This window comes from Sorex araneus, chromosome 3 (genome assembly GCF_027595985.1).
Source record: "Sorex araneus isolate mSorAra2 chromosome 3, mSorAra2.pri, whole genome shotgun sequence".
NCBI classification, from domain to species: domain Eukaryota; kingdom Metazoa; phylum Chordata; class Mammalia; order Eulipotyphla; family Soricidae; genus Sorex; species Sorex araneus.
The window spans coordinates 89,445,981-89,472,976 of NC_073304.1; the positions used below are offsets into that span (position 1 = coordinate 89,445,981).

At 36.6% G+C, this 26,996-nt stretch overlaps 1 protein-coding gene across 2 annotated transcripts in view; it reads left to right on the plus strand.

Annotated features, from left to right (window-relative positions):
• Positions 1–23,233, plus strand: part of CTDSPL2 (CTD small phosphatase like 2) — a 77,769-nt gene extending 54,536 nt beyond the window's left edge. For both annotated transcript variants that reach the window (XM_055132496.1, XM_004609623.3), the window contains 5 exons: positions 12,132–12,194; positions 12,292–12,371; positions 15,378–15,504; positions 17,456–17,551; positions 18,326–23,233. In XM_055132496.1, the coding sequence (XP_054988471.1) occupies positions 12,132–12,194; positions 12,292–12,371; positions 15,378–15,504; positions 17,456–17,551; positions 18,326–18,391 (432 nt within the window). In that variant the 3' untranslated portion in view covers positions 18,392–23,233. The remainder of the gene's footprint in view (positions 1–12,131; positions 12,195–12,291; positions 12,372–15,377; positions 15,505–17,455; positions 17,552–18,325) is intronic.
• Positions 23,234–26,996: the final 3,763 nt, after the last annotated feature.

Consider the following 26,996-nt stretch of genomic DNA (forward strand, 5'->3'; position numbering starts at 1 on the left):
GTTGTGGATCTGGTTGTATTATTTGGAATAAAGCTTCTAGCGGTGTATGTGACTAATAAGCCATATATGTACTGTATAGTGCATCTAACTGTGGAATTCAAAGAATTTTTCCCCCTCTTTTATATTTTGAGTTACACTTGCTCATCTAGGTTGAATTAGGAGGAATTTGCAGGAATATAACTTGAATCTTACAAGTTATAGATAGTACATTTTAATACTAAGATTTAGTGATACATTATGTAAGAGTTTAGTTCTCCATTAGCAATATTTCAGGATTTCCATAGTTTATGGGTATATTCCCCTTGGATTTCTGGTTTTGGCATAGCTGTTTTGTCTGATTTTTAAAAAAATAATTTCGAAGAAATCTTGGGTTAGGGTTCCCCTAGTTTTCAGACCAGCAAGCTCCCTTTAAACAGGGAATGATGTCTTTTAAACTTTCAGTGGTGTTGTCTCCATCTACTGGCAAAGAAGAAATATACACAAGGGTCTGAGATGATCTAAGAGATTTTGGAGAAAACCACATTATTAGGTAAGATGTAACTTACATATTTAACCACTACAATATAGTGTGGCCCACTTAAAGGTAGAAATCTGTAAAATATTGTATATACTCTTAACAGTAATTTATTGAGGTGAAAATCATGATGTGCAATCATTCATTTCCAAGTGAAATGTCATAGCATTTATATGATCTTGAATTTATCAATTACATCGCATTCAAGTGTATATCCTTAAAAACTGGTGATATTGAGAGGATAAAATTCCATATTTGAATCAAAACCAGATAAAATATCCTCTTGGCATTTTAAATTTTGTTTCCTTTTTGTGATACATTTTGTAGGGTTGATCTATAATTTTAATTCTACTTGTTATTTCTTTTCTAAAACAATTTATATATAAATAAATATACATATGTTTAAATAATCTGTATCATTGGCTAACAGGTTTTCCTATAAATGATCATTAATACTTTAAGTTATGTGGTCTCCTGATCTATTTTTTCTGAGTTATAGCATGAAAACAGTAATAGTACATATTGAATGTGTTGCTTTTTCCTAATAAAATTTCATTTAAAAAAAAGTGACAATTTGGATTTGATCTGTTTGACCCCAAAATGAAGTTTGCTGACCTTTAATCTAACAATTAATGAGAGTATATACAGTAAATTTACAACTACAAATTCTAAGTGGAAGCAAGTATTCAACAGACTTCTTACTAGATAAAATTTAAATTACATTCATTGTAATTTGGTTGTAGGCTTAGCTTTTTTTTTTTTTTAGATAAAAGTTTAAGAGAAATTTGGGATGTCCACTTACTTATATTTAAAGATTCCCTGACTTCATGATACCTATTCTTTTGGGTGATAAGTAGGGGCTCAACTTGATTAGAGCAAGTCTTAGACATTATGAGCAGGTAGATTATTCAGTATTAGTATATTGGGTATATTTGAATTCCATTTCTTTAGGAGATTAAAAAAAAAAAGCCCTGTAAGATCTGCCTCAAGTTAAAATTTGATTTGATGAATGTTAATACTGACACCATAAGAATAGATCTATTACGGATATGGAAAAAAAAAGACATGTGAAAAAACTGAGGTTTTGAAGTGAAGGTATGGCACTTCCAGAGGCAAAGTTATAAAGTTTTGTTTAAATTGCCCCTTTTCCCATTAATCATAATTGTTACTGGGGAAACCTCTATTCACAGAATGGTAATGCATTTGATAGAAAAACAAGTGCATGATAAATTTGAATGCACGTTATTTAGTTTAATTTGACACACTGTCAGGAAATCCATCTCGTGGTGTTACTCAGTTAAGAGGTCTCCACTGTATTTAGTTTCTGTTCCTGCAGATCCACCAATTCAAGACTCTAGGTCATCTCACTCCCTCTTCCATCCAGAAGATGACTTCTATCCACAAGCAGGACTGAATCAAAAGACAGATTTTTCACTTAGCTCTTGAGCTGAACCACCTCCTCAGTGACCTTCCTCTATCCATCAAGAACTGGAGCTCAGTTTTTTGAAGATGTAATAGAGCTACTCAGCCCAGTCGTGGCTGATTGAAGAATAAAAGAAGATGCCTCATATGTTTCACCACAGTGCAGCCAAACGTAACTGTGTTGTGCAACTCCTCATAATGTAAAGTATGGCAGGGGCATCTGATTTTTCACTCTGTTCACCAATAAGACTTTAGCCAGTCAGTGGCTTTCTGAAGATAAGTAAAGTCAACAAACTTTGGGTCAGCTGTCCAGAAATCAGATTGTGGTAAGCACTCAAGGAGAGATAGGATCTTGTAGGGAGATACTTGGTCAAGAATGTTTTATCAGTAGAGGCTGTGGGAGTAATTGGGAAGAGGAGGAACATGGTAGCCCTTATGTTTAGTAAAAGTTCAGCCTCTTCTTCATTATTATTGCTTCTTTTGCTGGGAATCTTGCGGCTTAGGATAATTTTCATAATGATCTCAAGTATTTTAAACCATAGAACAAGACAGGTAGAGTCAGTGACTTCTGTATCTTTTCCTAGGAGAATCAGCTTTACTTTGTGCTTCATGAAGACAAAAGCAGTTGTCTTCAATTAAGAATTTTTGTAGTCCATATCTAGTCTTAATTTTTTCTAATTTTTCTTCTCTTAAGCTCTTATGTTGATACTCAGAGGCATTTGATTTGACTTGCATAAGATATAATTTTCTTAATATAATATTTGGGATTGTGGATACTAAATATTGATGATAGAGATAATATTTTAGTTGCTAGGGAAAATATTTCAGTAGTTATAGGTAAATCTTAATTGGTGCTGGTACTGCAATTTATGTTTCTCACCATATGTCAGCTACATTAATAGAATTCAATTTTGTTTGATGACACTGAACTAAAGTATAATATGAAACTCTGGCATCAATGACTGTTTGTTGGTACAACCTGTTTGAAGTGATATTCAAGTATGAGCCACCAATCACCATGTTAATTTTCCTATTAGTACAGTTAATCACTGCCACTACTTTTTCTTTTCTTTCCTATTTTCTTTGTTTTTTTCTTTTTTTGTATTGATGAGCCATTGTTATTTGGATTAGGAAAAGTCGAGATGAAATCTATGTAAGAAAATGGGGGGGTGGAACAATAGTACAATAGATACAATTGTACACAGCCAACCCAGGTTCAATTCTTCAGCATCCCATATGATCTCCTGAGCACGGCCAGGAGTAACCTAAGCCCTGAGCATTACCAGGTGTGGCTTAAAAACCAAAAATAAAAATTAAAAAATTATTTTTAAAATTTAAGATAAAATGTATTATATTTTATCTAAAATGTCTTAAGGATGGAAAGATTGTTTTAAAAGGTGGGTACATGGGCTCTGATTTTGATGCATGGTTATGACACCCTCCCCAAAAATGAAATATAAAAAATTTAATGTATCTTAAAATTAGAGGCTGTTCATTACAAATAAGTAATTCATTTAAAACCATAATAAAGGGCAGATGAGGTGAATAGATATATAGAGGTTAAGGTACATACTTTGCATGCAGCCAATTGTGGTTTAATTCCCAGTACCACGTGGTCTCCTATGCATTGCTAGGTATGCCCCTTAGGACCTCATGCACTGCTCTGGTGGCCCCACGTAGTCCTTGGCACTTCAGGGCTTGATCTAATATCACATCCCCTGGCTGTCACATTGGCCTCATTGGTAGAGAATCCTTGGAGGGGCCCCTGGCCTCCTAAGCACTGTTTGGGCCACCCTCTTCTCTACCAAAATAGTAAAGTTCTTGTTCATCCAGTGAATAAAAAGCAGAGATGTCCATTGAAATCATAAACCTTAATTTAAAAGTAGTTCTCAGGAGCCAAAACAATAGTACATCAGGTTGGGCATTTGCTTTGCATGCAGCCAATCCAAGTTTGATCCCCAGCATCCTATATGGTCCCTTGAACTCCTCCAGGAATACTTCCTGAACACAGGAGTGACCCTTTAGCATCACCAGGTATGGCCCCACCCACCAGAAACAAAAATAAAGTTGCTTTTAAAGGCAACATTTTTGTTTTCCTAAAATGACCCTTTTTGTTAGAATGATTAAAGTTTATTATAAACACATCAGTAGTTTTATAGATGGCACAAGTATGTATGTATACATACTTAAATATTATGTGTAGTGGCCAAAGACTAATTTTTACTTGAAGATGGTGGGGTATTTTTGCTTTTTATATGGGAGTGTATTAACTTCATTATTTTCCACTTGGACTAAAAATTCCTTTTAAATTTTTTTTTTTTTTTGGCTTTTTGGGTCACACCTGGCGATGCACAGGGGTTACTCCTGGGTCTGCACTCAGGAATTACTCCTGGCAGTGCTCAGGGGACCATATGGGATGCTGGGAATTGAACCCGGGTCGGCCGCATGCAAGGCAAACGCCCTACCCGCTGTGCCATTGCTCCAGCCCCCCTTTTAAATTTTAATTCTGCTTAATACAGAGCAACTTAACAGAAATTTTTAGTTTTCTTATATGTATTGGTTCTAATTTATAATATTTACCTTTTTATCCCCAGATTAATTTTCAGGCAGCCATCTTTTTTTTTTTTTTTGCTTTTTGGGTCACACCCAGCAAAGCACAGGGGTTACTCCCGGCTTTGCACTCAGGAATTACTCCTGGTGGTAGGGGACCATATGGGATGCTGGGAATCAAATCCAGGACGGCTGTGTGCAAGGCAAATGCCCTGCCTGCTATACTATCACTCTAGCCCCTCTAACTCTTAATGGAACTCTGTGAAGTACAAGATTTCTGTAAAATACTCCCATTGGTTTATCAATTTGAGGCCTTCACAGGGCCTATATGAGTAGCCATCTTTGGGTTTTTGTCTCACTGCTTTCTCACTGATGCTAAGAAAATATAACTAAGTTAAATAATTAAGCAGTCAGCTAACACAGTTACTATTACTGTTTCTTTTAAAGATATAATGATAGTTACAGGAGCTGGCTCGCTCTGTAAGGTTGACCAGTCTGCCCCAATCACTCTAGCTATTCTCTTTATAACTGATGACTTGTGAATAATACAGTAGGTAGTAATAACTGTTGTTTTCCATGTTTTAGCTTATTAGTTCTTCACAACAAAACTATGACAAATAGACACTGTTATACCCATTTCATAGATGAGGAAACCAAACTGTACAGAAGGGTAAAATAGACAGCCACTTATACAGCTGTGTTATCTATTAAAGGAAAGAGTCTAACACTGTTCCCAAAGTTTTTTGTACTGTCTCATTCTTCATTTTTTTTATATTGTGGTACTGGTATTGAACCCAGTTCTCATACATGCAAGGCAAGTACTCTACCACTGAGTTTCAATCTTAGCACCCTCATTTTTTAATTTTAAAGGTGCTATACACTTTAAGTGGATGAATCCCACTGTTGCTTTTTGTTTTGTGATTCTGGACCACACCTATCTCTGCTCAGGGCTTACTTCTTGCTGTCTTCTTAAGGGTCACTTGTGGCGATACTCGGGGGACTGGATGTGGTATCTGGAGATCAAACCTCGGTCAGTGTCATGCAATAGAAGCTCTTAGCCTGTTGTACTACCTCTCTAGCCTGTTCTTCCCTCCCCTCCCGTGTAACACTATGATAATGTTTAAACAATTTCATGGAGAAATTAGTAAGAGTCTACTTTGTTTGGGGCCTCTCCTAGCAGTGCTCAGGGCTTATCCTTGGCTCTCTGCTCAGGGATCACTCCTGGGGGGGGGCTTAGGGGATTGTATGGGATGTCAGGGGTTGAACCCAGGTCAGCCACATCCACGGCAAGGGCTCTACTCTCTGGCCCCAAGGGGCCTACTTCTTTTGTTATATGGTTGCATCACATCATCTGTGCATTTATTTTTTGGCTTTGGGTCTACCAGATAGTGCTCAGGGCTTACTCCTAATCTCTGCACTTAGGGTTCACTCCTGGTATAGCTGAGTGGGGGGTTGGGAGGGAGTAGTGATGGGAAACACAGGCCAGTCATGTGTCTGGTTCCTCATCTGTGCTTCTAAAACCATTTAGAATTTCTTTGCTTAAAAAGGTCTCTTAGAAGAAAAAATGTTGTTTTTAATAATCCCCAAATTGGAGTTACTTATCTTTGGGTGTTTCTTGCTCTCTTTCTCTCATCTTTGGTGTCTTCTTTTTCTATTATGCTGTTAGTTATCTATGTATTTGAGATTTGGTAAACAAATCAGAACTGAAATAGATTAGTTGATAGACAGCATACTCAGATATAAATGTGACTGTCAACTTGACAACAAAATATAAACAGTTTATAACCAAACTTTTAAGTACACCTCCCCTCCCCTTGCTTTGAGTCACAGCTAGCTGTGTTCAGGAAGCTACTTACTGGCTTGGTGTCACCACTGACCATCAGGACCTTTATAAATTTTAGGACATACTCATCACCTTAATACAAAAAAAAAAAGTAGGATAAATGTTAAGTATTGTCCCTGTGAGGTAGTGTTGATGGTACTATTAATAGTTTTAATTTTTGTTACATATTCATCATTTTTTAAATAAAATTTTAATTTTGGTAAAGTAAGTTCCCAAACATCATATTAAGACTAGCTCCATTATCACTATTTTGCAGCTATTCTTCAGGGAAGAGTTTATTTTAAGAACTTTGGGCAGTAAAAGAGATAGATAGTTTATGCAGGAGTCCCGGGTTCAATTCCTTGCAGCACATGGTCCTCTAATTACCTTCATGAGTGACCTAGCCCTCCAAAAAATGTTTTGGATAATGAATGTATTCATATTCATAAACTTAAGTAGTGTATAACATATCTTTTAATGCGGCATTTTAAATAAAATTTGTTTTAGCTTTAACTTCCTTTTAAACAAAATAAGTTGATGTAAAGAGATTTATTGCTCTGTGAAAGAACAGGCTATACAAGACTGAAAAGAAACTTTTTTATTAAATTTTGTATTTAGTAGACCACTGTATGGTTTTGACAAGTTGCAACTTGAAGTATAGGTCATAATTTCCTAAGTAAAGAAAATGTAGAAATAGGCAGCTTGGGAAAGTAATCTGTGAGAAAGGTGAAAAATGTAAATGAGTTTGTAGAATTATATTTTGAAGCATTTGGAGGTATAGTTGTGTGCAATTGTATATTTGTTAGTGAACAGAGGTTCTCAGACTTAATGACCATGTGCTCCCTTTAAAAACAAAAAACAAAAAGCACTTGGGTTTGGAAAGATAATACAGTAGATAGAGTGCTTGTGTTGTACATAGCTGACCCAGGTTTGATCCCCATCATCCCATATGGTCCCCCAAGCACTGTCAGAAGTAATTCCTGGGTGCAGAGCAATTAGTTAGCCCTGGGTATGAGCCTCCCGCCCCCAAAAAAGAGAAAAGAATCACTCATGTCTCCTGGAAATCTACCTCCTTTTAGTGAACAAACAAAAGCATTGCCTACTAAAAGCACCCAAGGCTACAGTTTTCCCCCCTTAGGTCCTCCTAGCACCCCACAGGGGATTGTGTCCTATAACTACTTTAACATAAACCAAACTAATAAATACTCAACAAGTGTTGTCTCCTATTGGATAGGATCTGTGCATCTTGACATCCCATGTATTTCTGCTTTGATATCTCTATCCAGATGACTGAGATCTGCTGGTCTTAAACTTTTGGATTTTTCTGAGATTTTGTTTTTCCAACACTGTTGGATGGTTCCAACCCCACCCCTGCTCATTATTACTCAGTATATCTTTTCCAACCCCTACCCCCCTCAACCGACTTCAGTTTCTGTCCTTTTTTTCTTTTTTATATTTTTTTATTGAATCACTGTGATGGACCTGTAAAGCTATTCTATTCATGATTGGATTTCAGTCATACAGTATTCCAACACCCATCCCTCCACCAGTGTACACTTTCCAGCACCAGTATCACCAGATTCCCTCTCATCACCCTTCACCCCCAGACCCCAGCCCTCACTCCGTCTGCTTCTATTGCAGATGCTTTTCTTCTCTCTCTCCCTCCCTCCCAACTTTTCTTTTCTCTCCTCTCTCTCCCTCCCCTTCCCACCTTTCCCCATCCCTTTCTCTCTCCCTATGTTCAGTACCCACCTAGCAAAAAGACGTATTTTGGGGGCTGGAGCGATAGTACAGTGGGTAGGGCGTTTGCCTTGTACGTGACTGATCCAGGTTCTATTCCCAGCATCCCATATTGTCCCCCGAGCACCGCCAGGAGTAACTCCTGAGTGCAAAACCAGGAGTAACCTCTGCATTTCCAGGTGGGACCCAAAAGAAAAAAAAAAAAGATGTATTTTGAAGTAAAGCAATTTTATGTTTAATATGGTTCAAATTAGTAGAATGTATAATGAAATTATAGTTTCAACCTTACCTGTAATTGCAGTGAAAGATATTGGAATACATCACTTTTGTACAATGTGTCACTTGTTACATTTGGATAATGCTATTTAAAGGGAAATATTTCTGGTCAGGAATATAAGTCAGCAGTAGAATGAAGTTCTATGTTATGGAAAATAAATATGGGAGTATCATTGGGATGGCCTAAAACCCTGCTGCCCCTCAAAAGAATGATGATGTATGAAAAGTATTCCTCTACAACAGTGAGGTGTGTCACTATTTAGTGTAACCCAAATTATAGATACATTGTGTGCTAAAATTAGAGCACAATGTGGAGCAGGTGATACACAGCAGGGATACTGGAAACAAAAATATTTATGCATATGCAAAAATGAAATATTTTTGGTTATTAGATACATGAATATTGACAAGAGATACTGATGACTCAGTTTATCATCCTCAATATAGAGTAATTAAGAAAAAGTATTGTTGGGCTAGAGTGATAGCACAGTGGGTAGGGGGTTTGTCTTGCATGCAGCCGACCCGGGTTCAATTCCCAGCATCCCATATGGCCCTCTGAGCACCACCGGATGCACAGTGTGACCCAAAAAGAGAAAAAAAAAGTATTGTAGTATTGGTGATGATTTTCTTTCCCTTCCCTTCCCCCATCCCCCCCACCGTTTGGACCATACTTGATAGTGCCTATGATTTACTCCTGGCTCCTGCACTCAGGAATCACTCCTGGCAGGCTTAAGGGACCATATAAGATGCCAGGACTCCAACCTGGCTCAGCCATGTGTAAAAGCAAGCACCCTACCTGCTGTGCTATCTTTCTGTCCCTGATAGTTATTTTCCTAACTAAGTTTATTTGGAAAAGTTAAGGTAGTAAATTAAAATGTTTATTTATATTTCCAAACAATTAAGGTGTGTAGTTTCCATTCAATTACCATATTTCAGGATGAAAGGTTAAAAATTAATGAGTAGAGCAACTCTTGACTAAATTTGCAGTACCTCGTTTTAAATTATAGCGATGGCATATTGAAATTTGGTTATTTTTATTTGCTGGGAGGAGGAAAAGGAATATGAAAACTTAGCTTTGTGATTATTAGTCAAGAAATGAGAATAAAATACCTAGGAGCAGTAGTTGAGAAGGTAGAGCACTTGACTTGAATGTGCCAACCTATGTTCGATCCCTGGCACGTGTATTGTCCCCTGATTCCAGCCAGTGGTGATTTCTGAGCTCAGAGCCAAGAGTAAGCCCTGAGCATCACCTGGTGGGTCCCAAAAACCAAAAAATAATAAGAGGAATAAAATGTCTGTTAATGTTAAAAATAAGTAGACCTTTATTATTCTACTCCAGAAGTGGGCATAGAGAAGTATTATTAGTATATTAAGAAATGTTGGGACTGTAATGATAGTACAGTGGATAGAGTACTTGACTTGCACACAGCCAACCTGGGTTCATTTCTAAGCACCACATTTGGATCACTGAGCACCGCCAGGAGTGATCTCTGATTGTAGGAGTCAACCCTGAGTAAAGCCAGTTGTGGCCCAAGACCTGTCCCCCACACCCCGCAAAATGTTATTTGAAATTTGACAATAATCATCATTCTCAAGGTCAACCAGAAGTTGTCCTGTAATCCTGTAGATAGGTTTGCTGGCTTTTCTATTTTGTATTTATATTACTCCAGAAAATTCTGCTTCATTTAATCTTTTATTAAGTACTTAGTAAATATTTATGCTCTCTAGGTTTTGGAAATCACAAATATTGGAAATACTGGTAATATATAGTTTGTAATATGATAATACTTACAAAATGCTTTGCATGCTTTCTCTTTTATTGACCAGAAAAATATTATTTTTCCCTAATTGGGTATTGGGGAGGGGTCATGTCCAGTGGTTCCTAGGGCTTACTCTTGGCTTTCTGCTCAGCAAGCACTCCTAATGGGCTTGGAGGACCAAATGGGGTGCCAGGGATCAAACCTGGATCTACTGCATTCAAGGCAAATGCCATACTTGAGTGGCATTTTATTGAGTACACTTTTGTAACGACAGAAATTATATTGTTTATAGTTAAACTGTAATCTTAAATTGGTGCTGTCAATTTTTTTTAAATTTATTCTTTTTTTCTTACTGTCACCATGAATAAGAGTTTTTTGTGAATGGATTTCAGGCATGCAATGTTTCAGTACCAATCCTTCACTAGTGTCCACTTATCTACACCAATGTCCTCCAGGGTTTTTTGGTGGGGAGGTTCCTTTTAACCTTTTTTTTTCCTTTTTAGGTACTGGGGTTTTGTTTTGGGGTCACACCCATCGGTGCTCAGGGATCATCCTGGTGGGTCTAGGAGTACCATATGGTATGGGGTGGGGGACAAACTTGGGTCTGCCACATGCAAGGCAAGTGCCCTACACTTGCTATTGCTTGGTCCCTAAGGTACTAGGATTACAATACTTTGAGTTATACGTTCCATGTATACTTAAAAAATCTGAGTTGGGTCAGAGATAGATAATAGCTTGAAAGGTTGAGTGCATGTTTCACATGCAGGAGGCCTAGGTTTGATCCCTGATATTTTGGTTCCCTGAACACCAGGGGGAGCAGCCCCTTAGCACAGTCTGAGCGATTCCTAACACTAGGTTGAACCATCCAGGAGGGGCTCTGAAACAAAATATCTAAATCTTTGAATTCAGTTCATAAGTGTTGATGGTTCACATGGTACCTAAAGTTAAAAATCACCTTTCAGTGTATTGCAGATTTTAATTTTTGTCAAAAATGAAAATTAAAATATTTTGTAAAAGACATTGCGCTGCTCATGGCCTTGTTTAATTTTAATATTGGAGCTTTTTTTGATGGAGGGTTGGGTGGTGCTCTTTCTCCTGGTTCTGCCATCAAGAATCACTCTTGGCAGGACTCATGGTTCCATATGTGGTTCCAGGTATCAAATTCTGGTTGGTCGTGTGCTAAGTAATTGCCCTGCATGCTGTATTATCTCTTCAGACCCATGGAGCATATTTAAGGAATTATATTCAGTATAGGCAAGAAGACAATTTACGATAAATGTATCTGAGGCAGTTTGAAACTTTCCTGATATTTTGATAACTATTTCCAGTAGATTTTGATAACTTGTGTTCTTTTGATTAAAAGTAGCCTAGCAGTGCTTTTATGTAGTATGATTTACAGTATTGTTAATCAGTAAGCCAGTACCACACCTTTCACCAGTGTTCCCCCCACCCTATCAAACTACTGCCACATCTGAATTGTTGAATATTGAACAAATAAGATTGATTTCTGAGATATTCCAGATACTTAAATCCACTAATCCAGTCATCTATCCTTGAGCACTATTTTCCTTGATAGAAATGTAAAATAAAAGCATTCTTAACAGGTACTTTTGAGAAGAAACTGAGTAATTATTGAGGAAGGTCATTGAGACAGGTCAGCTAGATAGAGGTGGATATACAACATTGCCTAATAATTGGATGGATGCTACCTGGCTGGAAGATGGAGTTGACTGATGGATCAGAATCTCAGAGGAAAATCTCCTTTTTAAATAATCATAACAATTATATTCTAATGAAATACTGCTGTATGCTGCTCTTTAACTGTTAAGAAAGTACAATGATCACTGATAATTACTACCTTACCTAAAATTTGTCATGTGATTTTTTTTTGTATGTGAAGTGTATTTGCTTGATTCGTATTTAGTAAACATTTGTTAAAGTATGAATTTTTAAATTGTGAGATCCAGTTAGAGTATATGCCTTTTATAAACAAGTTATTTGTGTTTCACATGTGCATTTGCTGAACTCTGTCTTTATGTTTCTTTAGGTTTATGTGAGATTAAGACCATTCTTCAGGGAATTCCTGGAACGAATGTCTCAGATGTATGAGGTAAAATGCCTAAGCTAATATGTATGCATTTTTATTCAGTATAGTGTTTCTATTTGAATCATGTATAACAATTACTTCTTTTTCCCTGAATTTGTAGATCATTCTTTTTACTGCGTCTAAGAAGGTGTATGCAGACAAGTTACTGAACATACTAGATCCTAAAAAGCAACTGGTCAGGTAAATTTAATTAAATAATGGAATAACACTGAATATGAAAAACTGAGATTCCACTTAATTTTTAATTTAACATCTAGTTAGGACACAACATCTTTCTTTTTTATGATGATGGGACCTTTTATTTTTTATTTATTTATTTTTTAAAGCATCAGTTTCTTTATTTTTTATTTTATTTATTTTTTTATTTATTTTTTGCTTTTTGGGTCACACTCAGCGATGCTCAGGGGTTACTCTTGGCTTTGCACTCAGGAATTACTCCTGGCGGTGCTTGGGGGACCATATGGGATGCCGGGGATCGAACCCAGGTCAGCCGCGTGCAAGGCAAATGCCCTACCCGCTGTGCTATCGCTCCGGCCCCGGGACCTTTTATTTTTTAATTACAATTCTTTTTTGTATACTCTGCATTTTTAAAGTTTTTATTTAAAAAATTTTATTAGTGAAGAATCACGAGATACAGTTACAGAGTTACAGACTTTCATGCTTGCATTTCAGTCATAAAATAATCGAGTACCCATCCCTTCACCAGTGCCTATTTTCCACCACCAATGATCCCAGCATCCCTCCCACCACCCCCACCCCTTTCCCTTCCACCCCATCCTGCCTCTGTGACAGGGCATTCTCTTTTGCTCTCTCTCCTTTTGGGTGTTGTGGTTTGCTATAGAGGTATTAAGTGGCCATCATAGAACTTATGATGGCCAACACCTTTTATAGACAAGTTATTTATATTTTATATAGTTCATTTGCTGAGTATTTTCAGTGGCTGCTTTGTAAAGATTTGTTGTGTTGAATAGTAAAAATAAATGACTTTTAAAACCTCTAAATGCTTTTAAGGGTTTGTATGGGTATAACTTCAGAGGGACATTCTTTAAAGGGCATAAAGACCAATTGTATTTATTCACTGTAACTTCTGTATCCTCACATCTTTTGGCATTGTGGAGAGGTTGATGGTGTATGAAATTTTTCACTATGTGCATGATGGCTGCACCTCCTAGAACTGAAATAATACATGTTTTGTCATCTTTTAATGACAGAAATGTTAATTTTAACATAGGAATTCTTGGTTTGCCAAGAATTGTTTTTGAAATTGCAGTTGGCTCAGTAACTCAGGTTTTTTATGTCAATTGAAGTATTAAACCTGCAGCAACTTGCTAAGATACCAGGGTTATTGAGTTTTTTACCAAGAACTGAGAAAGATGCCACAAATGCTTAATAAAAGCTCTTTTAATTAAGCTTTTATACATACAACATAGAAGTATTAATATATTGATTCATCATGTATAAATGTATTAATTTTGTTTAAAATTAATTTTCTTTGGATATAAAACTTACGGGTTTTGTAGGGTTTTTTTTTCGGGTTTGGTTTAGTTTAGTTTAGTTTAATTTGTGGCTAAACCTAAAAATACTCAGGGCTTACTCCTGGCTCTTCATTCAGAGAGTATTACAAAGGGATTATATGGGATGCTGAGGATTGAACCTGAGTAAGTCACGTGCAAGGCAAGCTCCCTCCCTACCCTTTGTACTATTTTTATAGATCCCAAAACTGATACTTTTTTCCCCTTAATTTAACTGATATTTTTTATTTTGCTCCGACTCAAGCTTCAAACACAAATTAGGATTGGAGAGAGTACAGCATAGAAGGTCCTTGCCTTGCCCCTGGCTAGACATGAGATCCGGTCTCCGGCACCACTTATGGTGCCCCCACAAGGCCCTCTACACTCCCTGAGTGTAGAACCAGGAGTAAGTTCTAAGCACCACTCAGTGTGACCCCAAAATAAAACTTGTCAGAGGTCATTTAACCAAAAGCATTTTTTACAGCAAGGAAGTAACTTTCATATAGGTATAAAATTCTTCTTTGCAATCCCATTGGCATTGGTTATCTCTTTGATTTGAGTCCCATTAAGCTACCTCTTGAACCTGGTGGTCTTGGAATTGATATTTTGTCAAGATCTATGACCGATTGGTATAAAGTGCCCTTCTTTATAATTGCATAAATTGCATAATATTTATAATTGCATAAATTAAAATACAAGTTTGTATTTTACTCCCAAAAAATTACTTAGTGGGATTAAAGCATAAGATTAAGGCATAAGAAATCCAGACTACCAAACTGAAGAATTTCAAAGTTTGAAGACATCATAATTCTATCAGTTATAATAGAGACTAATAGTTTAATTGCTTGATAGAAATTAAATTATATAGACCTTTAATGTTTTTAATTGCTCAGCATTTTCCAGTTTAGTATCTAGCATTTATAAGACAATAGTTTATATTTTTAACATATATATTGAAATTCATTATTTCATAGTCTGCTTTTAATTTTTTTTTAATTTTTTAAAAAATTTGTTTTGCATGTTACAAGTATATTATTTGTTTTTTCAAATGATATACTCTCTTCAGATAATACATATACTTCCCAAAGATGGGTATTTGGGAAAATTTGAAATAATGGAATGTTTTGGCCTCCGTATCTATAAGGGGAAGTAAAAATATATTTTTAAATACCAGTGCAAAAACATCCCTTCTTATATTTTGTATTCTGGCATATAGGGAGGCTGTGTGGGCTTCTGTTAGAGCAAAGAATAAGGAGCCAAGAGGATCCTGGCTTCCAGTGCTAGGCTAACTACTTACTGTGTGACCTCAGCAAGTCACTTGACCTCCTTGCATCTCAGGCAGATTCATTAAAAAGCAGAACCTCAATGACAACTAAATGCTGCATCTTAACTGATCTTTCCTGGATAAATCATGAAAACAATTGAGTTTTATCTTATCCTGCTCTATAATATAGTTGGAGCTAAACCCAAGTTCTTTAAGGCATGGCAGTACTTGGCTATAAGGTTTCAGTAACTTAAAAGTTTTCGTTTTTGCTGAAACATAGACTTATAAATTTCCTTCATGAAAGAATATATTAAGATCTGAAAGCCCTATTTGGTATGTTTATCTATATGTTTCATTATATGTTACACTTTTTAGAGATATTTTTAAAGGTAATTTCATTTTTATGTTTAGGCACCGGCTTTTCCGTGAACATTGTGTTTGTGTACAAGGAAACTATATTAAAGACTTAAATATCCTTGGAAGAGATCTTTCAAAAACCATAATAATTGACAACTCACCACAGGCCTTTGCATATCAGGTAGGAAGAAGATTGCTAAACAAACTTGATATTGCTTTTCCCCCTTCCCCAAATACAATTGATTTAAAGATGCATAACAAGGTATCAACAAAGGTTAAAGGAACCATAATGGGAAAACTGATTGACACAATTGAGTTGGGGGTGGTGGGTTGTGGGAGGAAGGAATCTTGGGTCCTTGGGGGAGAGAGGGAGGTTATACACTGGTGATGGGTGTGGTGTTGGAATGATATGCATGAGAAACCATTATTGATTGCATTGTAAGCCTCAGAATCTCAATTAGAGATTAAAACAACTACAGTTGAGAACAAATGTGTCCAAACAGAATATGATATGAAAACAACAGAATTTTTATTGGTGTAATTTCCATCAGTATCAACAAAGCCAATACTGGCATATTCATGGTGGAATTTTCTTATTATTGATGGGGGAGACACACCGGTGGTGCTCAGGATATATTCTTAGTTCTGTAATCAGGGATCACTCTTGGGAGACCATATATATGGGTTGCTGGGCATCAAAGTGTTGGTTGCATATAAGGCAAACATCTTAACCACTGTGCTATTGCTCCAATTCTACAGTTGTCTTTTAAATGAAATACGCCACTAGGGATGTAGTTCAGTACTGAATGAAGTACATACCTTGAATATAGGAGGCCTGACCCCACTTAATAATCTCTCTAGCCCCTTTTTGGTTTTTGCATTATTAATATGCATATATCTAAGATTTACTGTACAAGTCAGTGCAGAATGATGATGGTAAAAAGTGGGTTGGGTAAAACAAAATTTTTCTTATAACCTTTATTAAGAAATGTGTCCTTGGGGCTGGAGTGATAGCACAGCGGGTAGGGCGTTTGCCTTGCACGCGGCCGACCCGGGTTCGATTCCCAGCATCCCATATGGTCTCCTGAGCACCGCCAAGGGTGATTCCTGAGTGTAAAGCCAGGAGTAACCCCTGTGCATCGCCAGGGGTGACCCAAAAAGCAAAATAAATAAATAAATAAATAAATAAAGTTTTTTTTTTAAAAAAAAATGTGTCCTTAATAAAATGAAAAGAAAGGTTGGAAGATTGTATGGGATTTCATTATATATTTTATTTTAGGTCACATTATATTTTACTTCCATTTTGGAATGTGTTTAAGAATTTCATCTTGGTTCTGAAATAGAATACGTTCAGTTATTTCTACTTCAGAGCATTTTGATATTTGTCTCCTTTTTACTATTAAAAATATGATTTGCAGTGATTTTTTTAATTAACTTTTTAATTGAATCACTGTGAGACAGACCCCTACAAAGCTGTTCATGATTGGATTTCAGTCGTAGTGTATTCCAATACCCATCCCTCCACCGGTGTATATTTCACAGGACTAGTATCCCAAGGTTCCCTCCCCCTCTACTCCCTGCCTGATTTGCATCGTTTTACACTTTCATGAAATCCCATTGACTCAACTTGACTGTTCTACTATGAGCTTATCTTGTTGGGAATCAAAAAAATGAACGGAACATAGTCCCTGTGTAAAAGTTTTTGCTTTCTGGTAGTGATATCTGTTAGCAGCTAAGAGTAATTGTTTCTTGAATGAGACATTTTAAATTACTTAAAATCACTATATTGCTGAAGAATTTGTTTAACTACATCTTGTTTACTTTTATATAGTAATTTATAAAGTAATTTACTAAGACAAAATTACCAAAACCAATTGAGCTTCAATTTTTTTCTTAATATCTTTCTTGTGCTATACCGCTATAAAGAATAAGACAAGTATGAACTCTTATTAAAAGCTTTGTAAATCACAGTGCCTAAATTAAGAAAACAAAGGAATATGACAAGTAAAAACCCTTAACATTCCTTAGAACTTATAGACTGATGTTTACTTACATCTGTAAATTCTTTTTAAAAACTTTCCAAATCAGGCAGAATGTAAAATAAAATAAAATGGATTACTTATTTGTTTTAGCTATCTAATGGAATCCCTATAGAAAGCTGGTTTATGGATAAAAATGACAATGAACTCCTAAAATTGATTCCATTTCTGGAGAGGCTTGTAGAACTGGTAGGTATATCTTATTATCTTTTCCTGTGATGTTTTTATTGCCTCAGCTCTACTGAAGTAAAGTCTTTTACTTTAGGTATAGTATTTTTTATTCTGTTTGGTCTGATTTCTGAACCAGACACTGCAGTGTTCAGGGTTTTCTCCTGGCTCTGCACTAAGGGATCACCTTGGTGGGCTCTGGGGACCACCTGGGGTTGGCTGCATTCAAGGCAAGTGCCCTACTGGCTGTACCATTGCACCAGTCCCATAGAGTAATGACTTCAGGTTAACTCGGTGGGAGACTAAAGACAAGACTGAAGAGGATTACAAGTATCTTTCTTTATAAATTATATTGAAATTATTGCTATATAAAAACAAAGTAGAATTCAGTGACCTAACAGTTTTGATTTGTCCCCATCTTATATATTATTCTTACATAAACTTTTGCTGACACTTGTTTTAAAATCTCAGTACCACGCCAGGGATGTAGATTAAGTGTAGACCAATGCATTGCATGTGTGAGGCTATAGATACGTTAACCAATAGTGTGGCCCCTGTGCATGCAAAGTGTATCCCACTCTAGAACCCCATCACTCTACCAGCAATTGAAATCTATATTTAACTTTACATTAATCACTTCTGCAGTTTATATTGGGCAAATAAAACTAGTATATATATATTACAAAGTAGTTGATAATATATTTTCTCTGCAAAGTTAAGAATTTTTCTAAGTTTTCAGATCATACTTTTAAGGTTTTAATGTGGTTTTTACAATTTTACTTTTCCTCCATACAGAATGAAGATGTTCGGCCTCACATCAGAGACAGATTTCGTTTGCATGATTTGCTGCCCCCTGATTAAATACAAAGACTTGTCAAATCACTGAAGGGGGAGAGAATGCAGGACCCTTTTGGACTAAGACGAAACATTGCCATTACTGTTGAAATTTTGCATTTTTGTACCCCGTCTTGCTTTTCTTATCTTTGGTGCCCAATAATAATCAAGGGTTACAGAAAGAGACTTTATCTCAGATTGAATACATACAGTAGGTAGGCTAAAACAGAAGAGTCTTTAGAACTAGTGCAACTCCAGTGAAATTTTTTTATGTACAGGACATCTGCAGTTTATAAAGAATTCTGTTTCTGCCACCAGCAGTTTGACCTGTAGTCACACAGGATTTTATGATAATAACAGAGATGAAAATGGACTTTTATTTTCTCTCTGTTTGGTGCTCTAAGTGGGTTTGTAGCCACTTTTCTGTTACTTTAAGATTCTCATTTCAACAGGAATGGCCAGTAAAAGTTGTTTTATTTTTCCTGTTAAGGTTTATAACCTTTTTACATTTTTGTCCTGTATTAGATTAGAATTTCATTATGCATTCCTTTTAGTTAAAGCGCTTCATAGTTTTCTGGAAAAATAGTCAATTTTTAGTTTTATATTATACATTTGAATGGCCGTTTTCCTGCTTTGTCTGCCTGCATATTGTATATTTGTTTAAAAATATTCTCTACTTTTAGTCCATGTAAGTTTCATTTAGAAGGACATGCATTTATATTTTGTTTCTGTAATATTCTACTGTAGGTGAAATCTTTTCAAAAATCAAGAGACTGGGTAGATAAGAATATATGAATGACTAATATTCAAAAGATTTAAACCATTGTGATGGCATGTGTTCCCTAATGGTAATATCTTGCAATGGCACAGATTCAATGGATAAAGGTATACCTCAGACTTCACTGTGCTCACCAATCTCTGAGAATGTGTTTGGTCACCGGCTGGGCTTGATTGGTTACTGCTGCCTTTGGTTTTCTCCAGGAACGAAGTATTCAGCACAGTGTCTCAGTATTTTTATTTTGCATGGGCTGGTAGTACCTCTGTTATGCTCTCAGTTACAATCAATTTAAAACTCTGTGTAACAGTGTTGGTACCTTACAGTAGCTATGCATAATCCTGTGGCACAGTAAACTCCCAAGCCACCAATGCAGTTAGTATGCTCTCATAGTGGTTTTCTATGATATATAAAAATAGTCTTCAAGCCTTGGTTCTCTAATGCAGCTACCACAAGAGGTTGATATTTTTATAGTGGTGTGTAATCTCCTTTTCGGGAGGCTTTTTATGGAAGGTAGAATTTGTAAAAGTTAGTATGCTTTGCCTCTCGACTGCATTAACATGCCATAGGCTCAGACTGTTTTTGTGTAAAGGATGTCAAAGAACGGCACTTTTTCTAAAGAGAAGTTTGATATTTTGTATGCTTGTTAAGAAAGTACAGTATTGGAAATTAAAGGTGGACAACTGATAATTGAGGAGTATGTCACTTAATTTTTTATGTATATTACCTGTTTACTTGTACAACTTATTGTACAAATTACATGCAGCTTCATTTTCAAATGAATCCTTAAAATAAGGAAATCTTTTTAGGAAAACATTTAATTTTTGTATTTTTGATTTTAAAGGCATGAGTTATGTCAATTTTCAGTGTATTAATGAAGATTTTAACTTTTCATCAGGTTGAGTGTTTTCTTACTATATTATCTGTTGTATATGTAGTTAGCATATTGTGTCACTGAACTGTTTAAAAATTTAGCATGTAGAGCAAGCCTGTTTTGTGGAAAATCCTTATTCATTAAAATAATCATGGCAGATTTTCTGCAAAAAGCAAAAGCATTTGCAACTCAGAATACTGGTTTTTGTTTTAATTTAAAGAAAGGTATTTTGCTTGCAGGAAAAAATACTACAGATTCATTTTAATGAGAATCTTTGAAATGTATTTATCTTTAGGGCATCTGGGCATCTTTATGCTGTTTGTCTTGTCTTTCTTGAAATAAAATGTAAATACGTTACCTTTACATATGCTCTTGCTCAAAATTGTAAACCTAGCCACATTTCTCCAATGCTACCTTTTTATGCTCAGACAGCAAAACCCAAAACATTTAAGACCTAAGCTTTCAGTGTGTATTATAATTGCTGAAAGTTTTCTGATTAAGTAGTCTCAAAGGGCTTTCCCACAACTTACGGGAAATGTAAACACCTATACCATTTGTGCCTGCAGGCACTTTAATTATAAAACCAACTTTTATTAATGGTAGAGCTGTTTTCAATCCTATGATGGGAAAGTTTCTTTGTTACTGAGAAATTAAGCAAGCAAGCATAGAAAAGATTCTGTAAAGAGGTAAATTATAAAGGAAATTTTATATAGCCTGAGAAAATTTGAACCAGCTTAATATATTTTTCTTCATTTTCTGATTTGAGTCATTTTAAATTTGTTAATACAAAAGTTTTAATAACTTATAGAGAGACTATTTATCTGGCTTCCTTACACCTTAATATGTTTTATTTTCTCATTTCCCTTATCTTTTGGCAGAAGTTACCTTAAACACTTCCATTTAGTAAAGTGGATGTGTATGTTTTATTGAGATGTGTCCAGCCCCTTCAGTTCACACAGAATATACAAATTCATAAAAACTGATTTAGTAATAAATGCAGGAGAGATGGATACCTGATAAGACACAGCAAAAGTGACTGGTGTACACATAACATTTCTGAAGTACACAAAATTGTGGTAATTCTAGTGATAAATGTCTGGCTTTAAAGACATTCTTTTAAATATTTGTATTGTTAAAATATTTTAATAAGTTTTTTAATTCCATGTAATATGTGTAGCCCTAATTAGATTTATATCACCATATTTCTCCGTGGGTCTTAAAAGAGATCTGATAATAATTCAAAACCATAAATCATTCTATATTACTAGCTAGTATGTATATTTATTTACCTTATGGCTTTATCTTGTTTTCCAAATTTTGGGGGTGAGGGGAATTTGTTGAAATTATTCTAAAAAAAGTGGCTGTTTTTTTTCTTGTAACTGTAGGTGAAAATGATGTACATTGTTTCTCTCTCCCTCCCTCCCCATCTCTCTCTCCTCCCCCCTTTCTCTTACCTCCTCACTCCCCTGCTCCTGTGTGTGTGTTTGTGCATGTGTGCGTGTATGTTTTTAAGGTTAAAGATAGACATTTTTAAAACATTACCTTTGGCCAATAACTTTTTCATCTAGATATTAACTCCATTCAACCTTCTAAAAGAAGTTTGTTCTCATTGTTTTGTTCAGTCAACTTGCCTGAAAAACAGACTCATCTCATCAATGAAGAAAAAAGCATTTCGTTAATCCTGCAAATCTTTCCAGCGAGCACAGACTTCTTCATAAGGACCAGATCGCTTTCACGCCTTGGGTCAATCACATAAATTTGAAATGTAAAGGACACTGACGCCTTCATATAATTGTACTAATATGGTGTTTTAATGCTACATCATTATCTAGTTAAGGTTTTCTGACCTGACTTCTCTTTGTCTTCCTAGTATTTATTTGTTACCTCTTTTAATCTCATGTATCTAAATTAACTTAGTTAATAGTTACCCACCGAATAACTATGCCAAGCAACTAGGAAAGAATGTTTATTTTATTTCCCCTTATAGGGGAAGAGTGGACTGGGAACAAAAATGTATGGGCCAAAAGGCCTTAGGTTGTCATTCATTTACTTTCTTATTCCTCTCTTGAGCTCTATTTGAGTACACTATTTTGATGTGCTTGATTATATTATTAACTTTTCCTGTCTTTGTCCAAGTTGAAAGCCTACCAGAAACCTGTATAAACACATTTTAAAATTTCAGAATAGGAGTCACAAAATTTAGGGTCATATATTTAAATACTTAAATTATTATTGGAATCCAAGACTCATGAGGATACATTTTTATAAAATGTTTCTCTGTATCTTGAATTTAAATTACTTGCCCAGAGGCAAGAGTTCTGGGGATATAATGCAAACTATATTGAGAACTTTTTGAAAAGTGGATAAGAGCAACAAGTTTATACTTACTTTATGGTTTTGATATTAGTATTTTAAGATACATCAGCGGTTCTCAAACCTGAGAGTTCATTGGAACTACTGTACGGAAGCTTTTGAAATTAGATTCTTGTGACTCTAGCCCTGCAGAAATTGTCTTACTGGGACTAGAGCCTGAGAGATCTCTTAATAAAGCTCTCCAAGTGATTCTGATAGCAAGGTTTGGGAAGTCACTGTTTTAAATGATGTGATAGTGGTTTGAGAGTAGGTAACAAAATAAAAGTTTACCAGACATCTCTTTGTGGTAGAGTTTTCTTTCCCCCCCCCAACCCCCTGCCTCCCCCCCCCCCCAAACTGGGACCAGATTTCACAGAATTTACTCAAGATACATGGAGGAATAATAAGGAAGATTGGAGCTACTGCTTATTATTCTTGTCCTTCATAAAAGTTTGCATTTCTAGGAACTTGGAATAGTTGATCATAGACACAGTTGAAGGACATATCCCTGAATGAGACCATTATATACATATATATATATAAACTGTAAAATATTTCACTATTTTTTTATTTTATAAATCTTTGTAGAAATAAACAATGGAATACTTTCACCTTTTGAAATGGGATTTTTCAAGGTAGTGTCCTTTTAGCATTAAGGTAGGGGGGACGAGTTAATATTCTCTCTGCCTGTTTCCACCTGAATCAATATAAAGTCATGGACATTAAAATCTCAGTTTTATTTCTACATATTTACTAAGCAGTATAGCCGTGAACAAGTAATGTAGATTTAGTTTTCTCATTTTCAAATGCCCTTATCACCCTACCTCACAGGGTTGTTGTGGGGATAAATAAAACTTTTATGAAAGCACTTTTCTTTGATGATATTTTATCAGTTATGAGTCAATTTAGCATGTTTGTACAGTGCTTTGTTAAAGTGCACAATTTTTCACCTTCCCTTGTGATGCTCTTTAGGGCAGACATACAAGGAAGTCAATTTCAGATAAAGAAAAACATAGGGACTAACTGAGCGCTTAATACATCTAATTTATGCTTTGCATTTAGAAGCCGGGGTCCAGTCCATAGCACTGTGGTCCCCTAAGCATGGTCAAGTAAGCATCAAGCCAGGAATAGCCGCCGGAATGCCACCAGGATTGACCTCCAAACCAAAACCAAAAGAACAGGGGAACAGGCTCTTAGAAGGCTGAGGCCCTCAGAGCTACACTGGAAGGAGACTTGAAATGGGCATCACTACAAAATATTTCCCAAGACTTAAACATTCTTGTACAAGCATGTTTATACAGTTTCTAAGTTAATTTAGCCAACAATATGTTCTTGGTAACTCAGTATAGAAGTACTTTAGAATTCCTACTGGAATGAAAAGTGTCAAAATGAGTGATATTTTTCACAATCAGAAATGGGATCAGAGTCTAGGTAATACAGCAACAGACATTTAAATAGAGTCTGAAGGCTGGGGTGATAGTACAACAGGTAAGGCACTTGCCTTACAGGCACCAACCTGGGTTAGATTCCCAGTACACCAGTATCTTTAAGTAAACCCCTTTCTTAGTCTAAAAATGTTAGCACATATACAGATTCGAATAAGTTTTTATGAAAATAACCTTTTTGGACCACACCCAGCATGTTCAGGGCTTACTCCTGGCTCTGTGCTTAGAAATCACTCCTGGTGGGGCTCGGGACTACTTGGGGTGCCAGGGACCTAATCTGGGTCAGCCGTATGCAAGGCAAACACCTGACTGGCCATTTTTAACTTGTCCCAAAACAAAAATGAGGGGCCAGAGTGATAGTGCAGCGGGAAGGGCATTTGCCTTGCAAACAGCCAACCCAGGTTGGATCCCCAGTATCCCATGTGGTCCCCCAAGCACTGCCAGGAGCAATTCCTCAGTGCAGAACTAGGTTAATAATACTTGAGCATTGCCAGGTATGAGACCTGCCCCTCGCCCCCAATTAAAAGTCAGTGGGGGTTGGCGAGATAGTACAGCGGGTAGGGTGCTTGTCTGGGTTCAATCCTTGACACCAAATATGGTCCCCCAAGCCCTGTTAGGAATTACCTCTGAGCACAAATCCCAGGAGTAAGCTCTGAGCATTGCCAGATGTGGCCCTAAAATACAAGACTTCGTAGTATTGGGTTTCAACCAGAGGCAGCATTCCAAAAGCTAAGTTATAACATACCTTTGGGTGTTACTTTTGTCATTAAACAAAAGTGAATCACAAGACTGGCCCAAACTCAAGTGGAGGATCATCTATGGAGACAGACTACTACAAAAATTGGTAGTTCTACTGGGTTACTTATATTTGGACTTGGAGACAGTACCTAATAGTACATGGTTTGAAGTTACAGTTTAAACAGTTTTCAACATAAGGGTTCATGCAATGAGAGCCCCTAAATGCTAAAGCTTTGTTAAAGATTCATTACTCTGCTTCTTACCGCTTTCCCAAAGGGTGCAAATGTGGCTCTGAGAGCCCACTTGCTCTTGTATAAAGAACAAACTACTCCAGTTTCCAAGAAAGGAGGAATTTTCTGTGAGCTTTCCTACTCCTCACCTGAAGTATTATCTTCTGTTCAATATGGCTTCATCTTAGTGATTAGAACCCAGGTCTCCTGACTTCCTAGTAGTCCTTTTAAAAAAAAATACTATATTACAAAGTATTTAAATGTATGCCTTAGGGCTGAAGCAATAGTACAGCTTGTAGGGTGGCTTTCTTAGCATGAGGCCAACCTGGGTTCTACCCCTGGTACATCTGGCTCTCCCCTGCCAGGAATAAGCATTGGGTACTGCCAGGTTCAGCACCAAGACCAAAAATTTTCAGTGTGTGTGGTGGGGTCAGGAGATAAAGTGCTCAAGTGGGCTGAGCACCTATCTTCCATGCAACACTCCAAATTCAATCCCTGACGCCATATGCCCTTCAAGCATCTCTGGCTGTGGTCCTGGTGGCCCCTAGCAGAGCAGCACTAAATCACCAGGCCCTGGTGAACTTTCAAGCTGATCTTTCTAGGCCAAATACTGCCAGGAGTGACCCTCAAGCCCCTGATAAAAGCTGGGCAGCTCTCCATTCCCCACAAAAGAATTATTTTTATACTAAAAAAAAAAAAGGCACATTCCACTCTGGAATTGTATATCTATCAATTTGGGATGTGGAATTTCCTTTCTTTCTGGAAAAGCCTCTTCTCTCTTAAGCATGTTTTATCTCCCTTTTAATAAAAATTTTTCTTCACACACACAAAAGGAACCCACAAAACACGTTAGAATTGGAAGGATACAACTGAAGGAACCAACTTATAATCCTATGCTTTTTCCCTCTGGCTGCTCCTTACATGCTATTGTCCTTCAAGGTTCCTCCTCAATCCAGCCTATTTCCAATTACTTCACACTAATCAACCTCAGATGGAATGATCAGACTCCTAACTCTGCAGTCCAGAAAACATCTCTAATTATAAATGTGTGCTAGAAAATTTTATTAGCTATTCCACAGGAATATCTATGTCCAAAACAATTTATCTATTATGAAAAGCACCATTTGACTTCAAAAACATTTATTGAGCAGTTACTGTATGCTAGGCACTGGTAATACAGCAATATAGGACACAGTAAAGACATTTCCAAAAGACATTAAATGAGTAAGACTAGAGACCCACAGAAAAGTTAACTGCTGAGTTCAAAGGCATTCTGGGGGGCTGGAGTGATAGCATAGCAGGTAGGGTATTTGCCTTGCACGCGGCCAACCCGGGTTCAATTCCCAGCATCCCATATGGTCCCCTGAGCACCGCCAGGGGTAATTCCTGAGTGCAGAGCCAGGAGTGACCCCTGTGCATCGCTGGGTATGACCCAAAAAAGCAAAAAATAAAAAAGGCATTCTGGAGGCAGAATTTTTCCTGAGTGCTTCTTAGGTTCTCCATTAAGACTGGATGAGATATTAACAGCAGCAACTAAAGTTTGATGAGAAGCTAGGGCTTATGATCTAGCCAGGTAATCATATATCTATATCTATATCTATATATATAGATATAGATGTATCTATATCTATATATATCTATATCTTTGGTATGTGGTAGGAGGGCAGTGTATGGGTCACACCCAGAGGTACTCAGGGGTCACTCACTGAACTGGAGTCCTGAAACATACTATCTAGCTGTTGACAAAAAATCAACTATCAAAGTCCCTCAATTCTATTGGTTTTGACCCTTAAAATTGTTTGCACTCTTAGGCAAGAGATAATGGCTCAAAGGGCTGGAGCCCATGGTTTGCTCCCTGGCACAGTATGATTCTCTTCCCACGTTACCTCCAGCACCTTGAGTGTAGCCAAAGAAAGAAATAATAATCTTCATACTCTAATGGGCAGAATCATCTGAGGCTCTTACTAAAAGGCAGTTCCTATTTCATTAAGTATGGGATGGGGCCCGAGAGTGTGCATTTCAAACAAACTGCTATGTTTTTCCCAAATAACTTTAATAGCTGATTAAAGACCAGCACTTGACAGATCATCTTTAGGAATATATCTAGACTCTGATAAGACAGACAAGAAATGTGAAATAATAGCTGCTACAGTAGAAGGGAACAGAATGGATAGTCAGTTGTGTACATAACCTATTTTATAACCTGAATGATGTATCA